General features: G+C 34.7%; 1 protein-coding gene across 7 annotated transcripts in view; it reads left to right on the top strand.

The window, feature by feature from the left end:
* Positions 1-11,953, top strand: part of LOC105226814 (uncharacterized) — a 41,382-nt gene extending 29,429 nt beyond the window's left edge. For all 7 annotated transcript variants that reach the window (XM_019990534.3, XM_011205873.4, XM_011205875.4 and 4 more), the window contains 2 exons: positions 8,121-8,960; positions 9,026-11,953. In XM_019990534.3, coding sequence (XP_019846093.2) covers positions 8,121-8,960; positions 9,026-11,298 — 3,113 coding nt within the window. In that variant the 3' untranslated portion in view covers positions 11,299-11,953. The remainder of the gene's footprint in view (positions 1-8,120; positions 8,961-9,025) is intronic.
* The last annotated feature ends 3,506 nt before the right edge of the window (positions 11,954-15,459 follow it).

The following is a 15,459-nucleotide window of genomic DNA, read 5'->3' as shown; positions in this document are numbered from 1 at the left end:
CTAGCTGTAGCTGCTGCTATAGAAGTAGAAAAAGTAGTAGAAGAAGCAGCAGCAGGAGCAGCAGCAGCAACAGAAGAGCGCTCGAGCAATCAAAGCAGGGACTTAGGCACTAAGGCAGTACTAAGTGGGTATTGCTTGGATAAGCAGCAGCTTTTACACTGAAACGCGCCAAATAAATATACGAGCGACAACGACTGAGCAATACAAAAACAAAAGTAACGGGGCAGCGAAAGCAACAAAAAAAAAAAAACAAAAACGAGTAAAGGAAAATGCATGAAAAAAAGCCACGCAAATGCCATACAAATACACAAAAGCGATTTAGCGGATTAACTTAAAGTAAATGAGTGTGCGAGTGTGGTTTTATTGCCGGCGTTAAGGCTCTACATGAGGTTTGTGTATGGAACAAAGTGATTATTGTAGCGTTTAGCGCAACGAATGCTGCGTCCGTCTCGTCCTTTTTTCGCACACGCCGACCGACCCCCGCCCCTCGCTCAACACATTCACATGGATTTTCGGTTGGTGTTTTCTTTTCACGTCTTCTTTTTTTCGGTGTGTTTGTGCTATTATTTGTGTATTGATTATGGCAACGTCGCTGCTCTGAAGAAAATTCGAAATTTTCGATTTTGCACGCAAAATCTGCTGGTTTGAAATGTGTGTGTTTGTGCAGAAAAAATACTTGGTTTGCATGGCAAAAGCAAAAGTGTGTGAGAAAGTTGTTGAAATTCGTTGAAAATTGCTGGAAAATTGTTAAAAATATTTGAAAATTCGTTAAAATAGTTGAAAATTCGTTAAAATAGTTGAAAATTCGTTAAAATAGTTGAAAATTGTTAAAAAACATTATTGAAATTCGTTACGGTTGATTCTTTAAAATGGTTAAAAATTCTTAAAATTGTAAAAAATTCTTAAAAATGGTTGAAAGTTGTTAAAAATGGTTGAAAATGATTGAAAAATGTTGGAAATGTTTAAAAATAGTTGAATATTTTCAAAAATGTTTGAAAATAGCAAAAAATTGTGCAGTTAAAGTCATTAATGAAATCATATTTGCAGCCAAACGTTTGAGAAAAAGTTTTCGAAAGTGTTTGAAAGTTTTTGAAGTGTGAAATATGTTTTATGCCTTTGATGTGCACTTTGTACTTAATAATAATATATGAGAGCAGCTAAATCACATAATAAATTATAAGTTTAAGCTTTATTAGATCTTTTTAAATACAATTAAAAGAACTATAACCTCAAAAACCTGTCCAAATATGAACGAAATCACAACTTAAACCCAAATAAAGTTGAAAATTGTTTAATTTGTAGAAAATTATGCACAGAAAAGTAACGAAATACTCAGCTAAAGTAATATTTTTTTTAAATAACAATTAAAATAATATAAATAAATAATAATTAAATAATTTTTCTTAAGTAACATAAATTTGAAAATATAATATTACATAATAATTCAAAATATAATGAATATAACTTAAAGTTTTCCTTTGATAGTGCTGAAAATCACAAGTGATATATTATTATATTATATTTATATATAACACGTTAAAATATAGTACATACAAATGAAGAATACAGCAGCTTGCTGTGCAATTTAAAAAAAAAAAGTGTGATAGTGTACATAAAACACTAAAAAAAAAACATTTAAAAATTTGAGTTCATTTGAAAACAATTTTTGGTAAAAAAGTATATTTAGGGTATTCACAAGTCTCATAAAGTTTTAAGTTATTACGATTCGAAAACATAGCATTGAAAATTGTAAATGAGTACTAATTTTTTTATGAAATCCAACAACAATTTTTTAAACAAGTGTAAAAATTTATACTTTTACGATTTTACAATGCTTTACGACGGGTTGTGAGTACCCCATTGTAAAAAAAATGTTAATTTAAAAATTAAAAATTTTAATAATTTAAAAATTAAAAAAAAAAATAAATAATTTAAAACAATTTAATAATTTAAAAAAAATTAAAAATTAAAAAAAATTTAAAATTTTTAATAATTCAAAAAAAAAATTAAATAATTTAAAAAAAAATTCAAATAATTAGGGTACTCACAACTTGTCATATCGCATCGTAAAATAAAATTTTTGTTGGATTACGTACAAAAATGAGTTTACGCAATTACAATTCCCAGCGCTATGTTTTCGGTTCGTTATAACTTATTACTTTATGTTAATTTAATATGTTTCTTGTTTCGGCAACACATTTAGTCATATTGTACACTGCAACTTTGGGCGGAATATAATACAAAAGCTACTCATAAAGCCGTTTCGTCTTTTCCTGTCCGCAACAAGTAGAATATAGTTGATCAATTTCTCAATTTGTTTTCATAAGTTTTCTCTAATTAGCAGTGTCAACAAAATTTTACTGCTTTCAATCATGTTTCTTTGGATATATATTGAATACGGATTTTCTGTGGGTAAATATCTTCAGTGACTTAAAGATATCATATGGTCATAATTTAGTCGAAGCAAACCGTTTAGACCTTTCAAGTTTATTTGAAGTGCGGGCCCACATAACCAATATTGCTTTAATTTATAATATTATAGATATGTACAATTTTCACGTAACGCTTTCTCTATAGAAAATTTGTTAAAACCTCTTATAGCCTCCTATAAAGTCGAACACAGTAACTCCATCCGAGTTTACTTGCACTGGATTGTGTTTCCTTTTTATCAACGAACTTTTAAAATTGTTCCGGAAGTTTGTAAGGCCTGCGTTAGACTGACTTTACACTTTATAAGGACTGTGTTGGACTATCTTTAGGCCGGCAAAACCTTCTATAAGGCAGAGACGACCGAATATAGCTTAATAACTTTAAATAGTAGTACCCATTGCACTACTTTTGAAACGTGAGCCCGAACCAACTATCCAACGTTTATCGCGAAACAGTAGTGGATCATCTCGCTGATTTTTTCGATCACTCAGAAGAAATAACTCTCATTAATCGATACTATTTTCAGCTCATATTTGCAATAAATGCTAACAAACTCCTATAACCACATAAGAGGTGTCAATAAAGAAGTTTAAAACTCCCGACCAGATCTTTTTTTTAACCTTTTTCCTTTAATTTTTCTTCACCTAAAAAAAAAATTTCCTTTTAATTTTTCTTGACTTAAAAAACTTTTTTCATTTGATTTTTCTTGTCTTAAGAATACTAATTAGGTACAAATTCTTCTCTCTTCTTTGAAAACATCAACACTGTAATAATAAAAATTCGACAAAAATCCGTGGATAATTTAATATTTAATTATTTTTCATTCAACTGATTTTTGTCTGTAGTTCTACTATGATTTATAGAAAAAATTAATGATATATTTTTTCATTCTACCTATTTTTGTCTGCAATTCTCATATGATTTATAGAATTTTTTATATAAATAAATGACTCAAAATTCTTAGCGTTAAACAAATACAAAAAAAGTGCGAAAAGTGTTAATAAATGTGCCAGATAAGTGTGTAAATGTTAAAAAAGATCCGAAAATTCCGATAATTTACTCAACACGCTCGGCACTTGAGCAATTTTTCAGCTGAAAATTGATACCCCGAAAAATGCATTGTCTCTGCAACCATAATTGCTCACGAATTTTCTTTTTGAGTCAGTGCGTGCTAGGAGCAGCGCCCATACGCTCCACGGGACAGCAATAAATATATATGTATGTATGTATATAAACACATACACGCACAGGCACATGTATTGAACTGTGCGAAAACCAACTTTTTGACGTGTGTACCTTGCAACATCCTTCGTGAGGCGCGCGCTGCAAATTGTGGACACACAAAAAAAAACAACAAAAACAAAAAAATAAGAAAACTATAAGCAAGAACGAGAGCGCAGAGCCGAGAGTGCTATTTTTTATTGCTATACGTAAATATATTTACATACCTAGTGATACAAGTGAGCACGAGTACACTTTTTAGCGAATATTTTTTTGTTTTTGTGTTTGTTGTTTTTTTTTTGTCGCTGCGAACTCGCAAATGCCAACAAGTTTAAGTGTGCAGTTCAAGAAACAAAACGTAACACGACTAACACTAATAACAACAATTTTAGTGACAGCTAACAACAACAACAACAATAATAAGCAAAAGCAGCACCACAATAACAACAAAAACAGTGGCAAAGTGTGACAGCGGCAACGGCAACGGCAACGGCAGTCAAACATGAAAAGTGCAAAATACACAATATGCCGCTGCGGGGAAAAAGGGATCAGAGTTCATGCTCGAACTCTTTAAGCAAGAACTACACAAACACTACTAACAACAACGAGAACAATAACGAAATGCAAGCGTGTAACGCAATCAGTAGCTGACACTCCCATTTCATATCAGCTACCATGCACAACACTGCGCGCTGACAAAAGAACAGCAACAACAACAACAAGAATCACAACAACAACAACAACTAAAATGTACCCCCAGTGCGCCTATGCACGGTGACCGCATACAGCGTAGCGGCATGTCGTTATCCTTGCGTTTTATTGCGGTTGGCGTATGAGTGCTTTTGTTGCTTCACGGCATACGCGCGTGTGTGTGAGTGTGAGTGCTGCTGTGTGCGTGAAGTGTTAACAAAAGTCTTTCAACCCCGCTATGATTGCTGTCTGCCCCTGTGCTGCTGCTACTATTAAACGCACCCCTACTCTGTTGTTTGCTTTCATACGACGCATAACTGTGTATGTGCGTGTGTGTGCAATTGTTTCCGCTATTGTTTACATTTTGTATGAGTGTGTGTGTGTTTTTTGATTGTTTTCGTGGACAATACTGTGGTTACGTGTTTTCTATTTAGTGTTTTTTTGTTTTTTTTTTCATTGTTATTGTTGTTGTTGTATTTGCCCAACGGCTAAACACAACTAACAACACTATTAATATACAGTTTAGTGTGCTACGCGACACCGCCGCCACCGTTGATGAGCAATCACATGCAACTTATAAAATGTGTTAAGCGTAAAAACAGACAGACGTGTATTGAAACGTGTATCCGTGAAAGGCATCAAGCGAAGACGAGCCTCTTCCGTCAAGAGCCACTCACACACATACATAACTACCACAACATTAAAAATAATACAGTGTGTTAAGTTTAAAAAGACGGCAGTGTAAATTGTTTTAAATATAACAAATAAATAACGGTAACTTAAAAACAAAAATAACAATAAATAATTGTTGTACATTGCGCGCTCTTGGAGAGCAGCGCTCGCGCGCCGGCGTTCACACGTTCAGCGTTCGCTCGTTTTTCTTACGCTCCCACGCCGCTCACATTACGACGCTCTCGCCTGTGCATTTTGTCGTGTGTTTGTCTGTGTGTCGGTAATATAATAAATGATGGAATGGCTACCGAGAGGATTGCCCAGCATCCATGCACCAATACCGATTTGTGGTGAGTTGTTGGTAATGTTATCTATCTATCATCCGTACCGTACTCGACCCTATGTATATGTACATATGCATATGTACATACATATGTATGTATATGTTTGTTTGTACATATGTACGTACGAGTTTTTAATTGAAATTCAATCAAATTCAAAATTTCATAACATATTCATTTTTGTTTGCCCTCAACATGCATTCTGCGCACATTTGCCGTGGCATCTTATTTGCCATGCCTGCGCACATACACGCTCACATATGTACATATATTTCTTCCGATGTGCATATGTGCGTTTGTAATGCAAATAGCCGTAGGTAATTGTTTTAGAAATATTTCTGAATTGCACTAAATCAATTTTTGCGAATTACTTTTACCTCAAATTTATATTATTATTTAATTTCATTAGAAATTGTGTTTCTTTTTCGATTTTTTTTTTGCCACAGATCTGTTTTGTAAATTCGATATGCCCATTAAATTTTATATTTATTTGATTTGGCTATAAAGGTAAACCAAAATTGTGCAATATTGAAAATAATATTATAATAAAGGGGTTACATGGGTTGCCTCGGCTAAATAACAGTTTTTTACACAACAATTTTTTTTTTCATATAAAAAATTAAATATTTTATTAGATTTTTTTATTGTTACAAACATACACTATTAACAAAAACATTCTGAAATTGTTGGAAAAAATATATTTTAAACTCGCTCATTGTGACGCCATTTCCGGTGACTCGAAAAAAAGATGCACCCGCGTTGGTAGGATAACTCCTTGCAGTATCATCTAAATTGAAAAAATACGTGTTTTAGTTGAAACCTTAACTTAGAACTTGAACGAAGAAAGAGAATGAAAATTGGATTTTTAGCAGACATACTTACAAAAAAAATAAATAAAATTTCAGTGAAAATTTCGCTACATTTTTTTTCAAATAGTTGTAATCGAAAAAAATCTTTCATCCAAGTCTTTAAGAATTTTATCTCAAAGACCTGTGTAAAGTTTCATAAAGATCGTTTGTGTAGTTCTCGAGAAATCTTGCCAACCGACTTCAAAAACACAGTTTCGAAAAAAATGCGTTTAAAGACGCCTAGCTAGCCTCGAACGCACAAGTTCTCAAGACTGTATCTCCGATACTATTACTTGGATCAACTTGAAAATTAGAACAATATCCTAACGGTGTAGTAGAATTTAATACGACAATAAAAAAATCAATCATTCGAAATCCGTAAACGCATGTAAACTTTTAAGAACATTATATGATTAAGCAACTGTATGTTGAGTTTTTTCCGCATAATTTTTTAATAAGGCATTTATTTAAAAATTCCAATATTTTTAAGTAAAACCATTACTGTCAATTTTTTTTTTTTTTTGCTTTGTAAGGTCGGACTTAAGTTTCTTGAGATGGTTTAGATTTAGACCACACCGAGAACAGTGCTAAATTGTCATAAAACCACTGTTTTGTGCGTTGAGCAATGGGTTGGCGTAGTGTACAAGTACCTGGGATCCAGCTTTTTTTTTGTTTTGGGCGCTTACATAACTTTTCCACCGGAACACATTCTGTTTATAGAGGTCTCCTACTTTGTTAAAAAAAAAAACACAGAAACTTCACATTTCATAGGGAATGTTTATTATCATTCGAAAGAACATTACTTGACATTCATTTTTTAAAATTACCTGTCTCAAATGTGGGTCGCGGCTACGTCTCAGATGGTTTATATGTTCAGTTCAATTTTCGATGACTTGTTCGAACATTTTGACTTGTAACTGGCGAATGACACGGGATTGTCCGCATAGACTTCACATATGTATCATTTCAGGGAAAAGTCGGAACGGTGTGATATCACACAATTTTGGTGGTCAATCGAGCGACCCAAAGCGTGAAATTGTCTGTTCACCGAAGTTTTCTCTCAATAAATCCATTGATTGATGCGATGTGTGGAAAGTGGCGCCGTCTTGTTGAAACCAAATGTCGTCGAGATCACGAGCTTCAATTTCATTTTTGAAGAAATATGAACAGATGATTTTACCGGCCCACAAACAACCGAACCATTGTTTTTTTTTTTTTTTTTAGAATGAAATGGTAGTTATCAGATCTCTTCAAGTTGCTCTTCGTCCCAAATGTGGCAATTTACTTGTTTACTTAACCATTGAGTCCGAAATGAGCCTCATCGCTGAACAAAATTTGTCTCGAAAATGTTGGATCTTCCTTAAACGTTTCAAGAACCCATTAAGCGAAGCGTTATCGCTTGGGAAGGTCGAGCGGCTATAGTTCTTGCGCAAGCTATATTTTGTAGCGTACAATTTAATATTTCGACGTTCCAGACGTTAGTTCGAGTTGCTGCGAACGGTGCCGAATCGACTCTCCGCGGTCTTCGTATACACTTTCAGATACGGCTGCTATACATATTTTCTTCACAGCGTGCTGGACGTGGTCTATTCGGTCGAATAAAAAAAATAAAAATAAAAAGTTTAGAAAGCATCTCATAAAATACAAAACGAGATAAATTTGATGAATTTTACTATTATATTTGTATAAAAATTGAAGACGCAAAAGTTTTTTAGGCGCCCTAAGACGATGGCATCGAGGCCATGAAAACGAAAACGATTTATTAAAGCGGAAAGTTTTATTTTCTTCAAACATATTTATAATAAATATGACCTACCACTAAAACAACACCCTTTATATAAAATATTCACTCAATAAATGCTTAATTTTAAGAAAAACTCGCATTTTAATAAAAAAAAATGTCTTATTTCTCTTGCAGTTCCTCCAAAGAGTGGCCAAAAGCGCCCAGCAACAAGTCCAGCACCACCCATCCCATCGCCACATCATATACAATCGCCCTCCACCACACCCGGTGCTGGCAATAGCAGCGGTGGCAATGCGGCGGCACAAATGACGTCCAATTCGGCGCTGTTGAATCATGTTATGCCACCAAATCAATTGAGTGGCTTGCAAGCAGCCACTTTGCAACAGCAACAACAACAACATCAGGCACATCAACAGGCGGTCGCGGCAGCAGCAGCAGCCGCACAAGCGCAACAGCAACAAATAGTTGGCGTACCGGGTGCGCTGAATGCGGCACAAGCGAGCGCACGCGGACCCTTCGCTTCGGCATTGCGCAACTTGGCTAAGCAAGCCGACATCAAAGAGGAGGACGATATCAATGTGCGCGTCGATCGCAACGAGCGCTCAGTACCGCTAAGTGCGGGTAGTGGTGGTGGTGGTGTAGTTGGTGGCGGCGGTGCGGTCGGTGTGGCCGCTGCAGTAAGTGTTGCCAATACCAATGTGGTGAATGTGTCCAATACGACACGCGCATCAATGTCAAATGAACGATTGCCACCAACCGGTGGTGGCAGTGGTGGTGGGCAAATCAGTGGTGTGGACGAACGTTTAATGGCCAAAAAGCGTACTGGCTCGTCGCCGCAACCAGGCGAGAAGATCGCACGCATGTCTTCGCAACAGTCGGTGCAAATGCAACCTGAGTTATTGGCGCGTAGCGGATTCCAACCATACCGATCGGATGAGCGCCTGATACATCCGGCCGGCGCTTTTCCCTTGGATGCCTATGCCACCTTCGCAGGTTTGCCAACGATGCCGCCAGGTGAGTGTGCGCGCGCGCTCTTTGCCTTGTATAATAACTCTAGCATAATTTACTCTCTTTTGTAGGGCCGTTCTTGAGTCCAGCTGGTCTGCCTTACTCCGATCAATTGTACTTAGATCAACGCTTTCAAATGCTACGTGCCGCCGGTTCTCACCACACACATCCACATGCCCTCTATCCACCAATGGCTTCGCCCTATGCATCTCATTTATATTCGATGATACCGGGCGCAGCGCTTGGTTTGGGCTCCGCCTTGCATGAACGTATGAAATTGGAGGAGGAACATCGTGCGCGTATCGCCAGAGAAGAGGAACGCGAACGGGAAATACAGCGGGAAAAGGAACAGCGTGAGCGCGAACGTGAGCAAAGGGAACGCGAGCAACGTGAAAAAGAGCAACGAGAACGCGAACAACGCGAAAAAGAGCAACGTGAGAAGGAACAAAAAGAAAAAGAAGCACGTGACCGTGAGTTACGTGAAAAAGAGCGGGAGGCCAGAGAACGCGAAAGGCAAATATTATCTGCTTCGCATCATTATACAAGTCAGTTATATTCGCCATTGGGACGCAATTTACTCGGACCAATGATGCCACACTTGGGTTTGGGTTTGCGTGCACCGCCCGGTGCATTACACAGCCTGCCGCCAATGTCCGCCTATCATGCGGCGAGCCAACGTCAGAGTCCACACTCTGCAATGGGCCTCAATCTCGGTTTGCCCGGTTTGGGTAGTGTACCATCGCTATCGCATGGTCCTGGTGGCTTACCGCATCATTTACAACAATCTGCATTGGGACTGGCACACCCAAGTGCTGCTGGCTTAACGCATCCCGGCTTTCCTGGTGCCGCTTTGGGCTTGTCACACCACGGTATAAATCTAACACATCCACATATCTCACCACACCATCCGGCAATGGTGCCCAGTCATCAGATTTCACCACACTCATCATCGATAGCCTCGACCTCGACCACTACCACATCGCCACACAATCTGAATTTGAGTATGCAAAGCAATGCGGGTGCCAGCATGAAGGTATCAGTGCCCAGTAGTGTTTCACAAACGTCCGTATCGGGTTTGCAGTCCTCCACTAGCATGACACAAGCCACTTCAACGTTGTCCTCACACATTCCGCAAATGAGCAACTCACTTTACCACTCGCATCACTCTAGTCAGCATCTAACCAGCGCTGGACTGGCGCCCACATCTGCTCATCAACAGCCGCCGACCTCAATGCCGCTTTCGCTAACTAGTAATTCGGGTCGCAGCCATTCGGCATCGCCCATCACAATGAAAGCAACGCCGCAATTGTCAAATAACAATCCCGGTATGCATAATCAAAACGGTGGACGTTCCGCCAGCAGTCCACATGCTTCACGTCAGCTGGCTATGAGCCAAACGCAACATCAGCAAAATGCAGGAGTTCACGACAAGCAAAATACTTTGGCGCCGAGTGCACTCGAGCCGGCCACACTAGATCTGACCGGTTCGAATTCCAATTCCAGCGTGCAAGTGTCATCCGTAGCCAGCAGTGGCGGCGGTCATAATACACACCCGAATGAACTGAACGGTACCGGTGGCGTTGAAGCGGCTAGCATTGGGGAACGCAAAGATAACGCTGCAGCGATAGCGAAGAATCTCTCGCTCAATGTAAGCACCACCGATAAGAGAAGTCCATCGACATCGCCCACAGTTGCCGCCAAAGATAATGCTGCCGCATACAATATGAGCGTGGTCAACAACGCAGAAGATTCAACGCGACAATGCAGTCCCAACATCGCGATGTCCACCTCAGCAGAGCCGCATACATCCATATCGCCGCCGACGAAACCAACAATCGGTGGTGATTCCATAGGTGGTGCCGGCCATGGAGCAGGTGCAGGTGCAGGTTCAGGTAATTACAACAATAATTCCAAAGTTACGGCCGTACCGTCAGACAACAATGTCAAGCCAACAAGCGATCCCTCGACCAGTGTATTTGCATCCAACAACACACAAAGTGTACCGCCCAACGATACAGTGCTGCCGGCGGTAGGCGCCACAGATGTGCAGTCGACAGCAACGCCGACCAACACCAACACCAACAACAGCAGCACCAGTAACCACCCTCACATCACCTCGCCTACAACTACCACACCCGATGCGTGCGCCAGTGTAGGCGGTGTGACCTCCACGACTGGTGGCAGCACCTCGCCGCCTGTGGTGAGCAGCAGCACGAATATTGTCAACAACAAAACACAAAAGAAGAGCAATTGCGATGAAACGGTGTCCAGTGCGACGCCAACAACTACCACAGCCGCGATCGAGGTGAATGGCGGTGGCGCTGCTGCTGGTGGCGGTCGGTGATGCTGTGCTGCCGCGTGTCTGTTCGCCCAACGGCACCAACAACAAAAGCAACAACTGCACGGGAGTGCGTACGCCAAACACTATACTTATGCGCTCGTATAAATATTTCGTAACTGTAATTACTTTAGCACACTTAAGGTTAAGCCAAGCTTCATGCCATGTACCCCTTAATGGAGATCACCGTCTGCTCATTTTTGCGTTTCTAGTTTGAGTCACTTTATTTTGCAACTTTTCGTTTACGCAAATCTCCGAATTATTTTATTCTTACGAATTCTCTTTGCTATCTATCTATTGGACTAACGATATACTTACACTTTTATGTTAAAGCAACAAAAATATATCGGGATTTTGCCTTAAATATATGTGTATTTGAATTTATGTGTATAGTGTAATTTTCAGTTCATTTTTAATATTATTATTAAATTTTCATTTCATTTCAATTTTAGTTTAGTTGCTTAAGTAATATACATACATAATTACTACGTTGGATTCGAATTAAGGTTTTCATAGATGGTAGGAAAACAACTTGCTAACACAACATAAACAATAAAAAATACAACAAAAACAAATAATAATACCAATAACATTGCAAAGTAAGCAATTTCGAAATTACAATTATTTTTTGAATTTATGAAATAAACTTTTGCAATCCAAATTCTACTGTGTTTCAACTATTCTACTACTTATGCGTGTGTGTATATGTATGATTTCGTTTACAATGTGTTTGTCTTCATTTTGTTAATAGGTGTTTTATAAAAGAAGTATATTTTTGTTAGTTTTTTAATATAATTTTTTTTTATTTAAAACGATTTAATTTTTTTTTAATTAGTTTTTTTTTTTAATTTTTTTTACGGTTTCATTCATTTTTAATATTTCTTTAACATCTAATTGTAAAAAAAATTATTTTTGATTAATTTTTTTTTGCAAAGGGCTTACCTTCAGTTTCTTATTAAGTGATTTATTAAAAAAATAATCTTGATTTGAAAATTGTTTGAAATAATTTTTATATTTAAAAATTTTATTTTTATATTAATAATATATGTATATACATATTGTTTTTTGAAAATATTTTTATATTTTTTTTTATCGTTTTTAATATTTTTGAAACTTTTTTTGTTTCTTTGAAACAATTTTTTTGAAACTGTTTTTTTTTTTTAATTTTTGGGAACTGCTTTTTTGTTTAATTTCTTTAACTATTTTTTGATTTTAATTTTTTTAACTTTTTTTAATTTTAATTTCTTTTTAACTATTTTTTAATTTAGCACGTTGAGGACGGCGTGACCCACCGGTGGGTCTGTCTTTGATTCAGAACTATTTTTTTTAATAAAATAAATAATATGTTGGTATCAAAACAAATTTTTAAATATATTTTGTAATAATTGTGAGTTTTTTTTAACATTTTAAACAAAGTGGTGGTTTATTTTCACAAAACTGCGCCGTCCTCAACGTGTTAAATTATATTTATTATATATTTTTTTTTGTTTTTTTTGAGACTTTTTTTAATTTTTGAAACTATTTTTTAATTTTAAATTTTTTAACTATTTTTTATTATAATTGTTTTTAACTTTTTTTATTATAAGTTCTTTTCAACCATGTTTTAATTATTTTTTTATATATTTTTGAAACTATTTTTTTTATCTTTTTGGAAAATATTTTTTGTTTTCTTTGTTTTTTGGCAAATTTTAATTTACTTCCCGTCATTAAATATTTGAACATATTTTTGTATAGTGATTCTTGGAAAGAAAATATTCTTTAACTTCCTCAATATTGTTGAATTTTATCGATGAGAAATTAATATCGACATTTTTTAAATTTATCGACGGAAGAATATCGATATTTTTTGATTAATCTATGTAAAAATAATATTGAAATTTTTTAAAAATAGCGATTTTCGAAAATGTTTCCAAACATATACTTGAACTTTAAAGAATTGTTATACAACATATATAGTATATTTATTTTTCGAAGCATAGTTTTTCTGAAATAATTTTCCAAAAAGTTATTATTTTTATCAAATTATGTTGAAAGTAATATGTACTTAACAAAATTTGTTTTATAATAGTAACTCTATTACAAAATGTATAAAATTTGTATATTCCTCCAAAAATTACTTCTTCTAAACTTTTAAAAAACAATTTTTTAATAATATTTTTAATTTTTTTCAAATATATTTTTAATTATACATATTTCCTTCAAAAATTACCTTTTCTAAAATTTTGAAAACTATTTTTGTTAAATATATATATATTTTTTTGATTTTTTTAAATATACATACATATTTCCTTCAAAAATTACCTTTTCATAACTTTTGAAAAACATCTTTTAATCATATTTTATATGTACATATATTAAAATTTTTTAAATATATCTTTAAAAATTTTTGGAATATATTTCAAATTTGTTTTGGAATTTTTTTTTTATAATTTTTTTTGTAAATATTTTTTTTTTATTTTTTTTGTAAATATTTTTTTTATAATTTTTTTTGTAAATATTTTTTTTTTATTTTTTTTTTAATATTTTTTGTAAATATTTTTTTTTTTATTTTTTTTTAGAAAATATTTTATTTTTTTTTTTATAAAATATTTTTTTTTTTTTGTAAATATTTTTTGTAATTTTTTTTTTAATATTTTTTGATATATGTATATGTATATATATTTTTTTAATATACATATATATTCAACGCAATTATTTTTTAAAATTATTTTTTAAATTCAATTTAAAAAAATATATACATATCTTAAATATTTTTTGTTTTTTTATAATATTTTATTTTTAATTTTATTAAAAATTTTTTTTGTAAAGAAATATCTTTCTCAAATTGATGGATTCAAAAATCGTCACTATTAGTTTTGTTCATAATTTTGTAAAATTATGTTCATTTAACTTTATTATTATTGTAGAGCAGATTCTATAACCTACTTTTAATTACTCTGCTAAGAGCTTATATTCGCATGGAAAAGATTTTAGAACAACTAAAAGAAAGGATATTAAAATAATTGCGCAATTTTCACAGTTCTTTTGATGCTGAAGCAGTGTGTGTAACGGCTACAGTGGAGTTTAAACTGAAAAAAAACATGGTCTACTATTAATCAGATCATTCTCAAGACGGCGCTTTGCTACACTCCCCAACAAATTTACATAATCCAATTGTTTTTCACCCCCTCATTTGATTTAGCTCATTACTGAAGCCATAACATTCCAGATGTGATACAAACCGCGGTCACACATCCGCTGAGCGCGCTCGTCTGCAGCAATCGCAGCACACCCGAAGAGACGGCCAGTGCATCGGCTTCATGACATCAATTCTTCAATGCGGCCAACAAGTAACTACTGAAAAACATGAACGATTATGGCATGTATCTGCTGGCCGAGCATGCGGCCTACAATGAGAAGAAGCGCTTCATCGATAACTTTCTCATCAAGTGAGCGCTGAGATGCTGAGGCAGTGAGCAACACACGGGGCACAACTGTTTGCGCGAAACTGTAAATTTGAAAACGCTAAGCGCATTGCATTGAAAATAAAAAGTATAAATAAAAAAATTCAAAATATGTAAAAAAAATAATAAAATACCGAACGAGTTAGGCAAATTTTGAAATTGCTATTAAAAAAAAATATTTAAAAAAAATTAAAATTAAAACAAGTAAAATTATGAAAATAAAATAAGTAATATGTAATACATAAATATTGTGATTTTGGAGAGTACGAATTGGTTAATAACAGAACTGAAATTTTTAGGCAAATCGAATAAGTCTGGAAACGAGTTACAAAAACAAAACAAAAGCAGCGCGATATGAATATTTTTTGAAATTTAAACTTTACGTAAGCGTGTTAGTTGCAATTGTCCCCAAAGCAAATAATAATGAAAGCATGACATTTTATGGTTATGAACATACATACATACATATGTACATTGTAGTTATTTCACTGAAGTTATGAAAATATATTAAAAGCAAAATAATTGAAAAAAAAGATTATATATATATGTACTATATGTATTTATTGTATCTATTGTACGAATAACACCGCGTCTTCAACTTAGCTAAGCCCAGCCCAGCGCCGCATTACGCGCGCGCAACACTCCTAACAAAAACAAAAGTAATAAAAACAAAAAAAGAAAAATTTAATCAAAATGAGAAGCGCGTGTAATTTTATCATACTGT

This window comes from Bactrocera dorsalis, chromosome 3 (genome assembly GCF_023373825.1).
Source record: "Bactrocera dorsalis isolate Fly_Bdor chromosome 3, ASM2337382v1, whole genome shotgun sequence".
In the NCBI taxonomy this organism is placed as follows: domain Eukaryota; kingdom Metazoa; phylum Arthropoda; class Insecta; order Diptera; family Tephritidae; genus Bactrocera; species Bactrocera dorsalis.
Note: the sequence above shows the minus strand (reverse complement) of the source record. Positions and strands in the feature narration are given on the sequence as shown.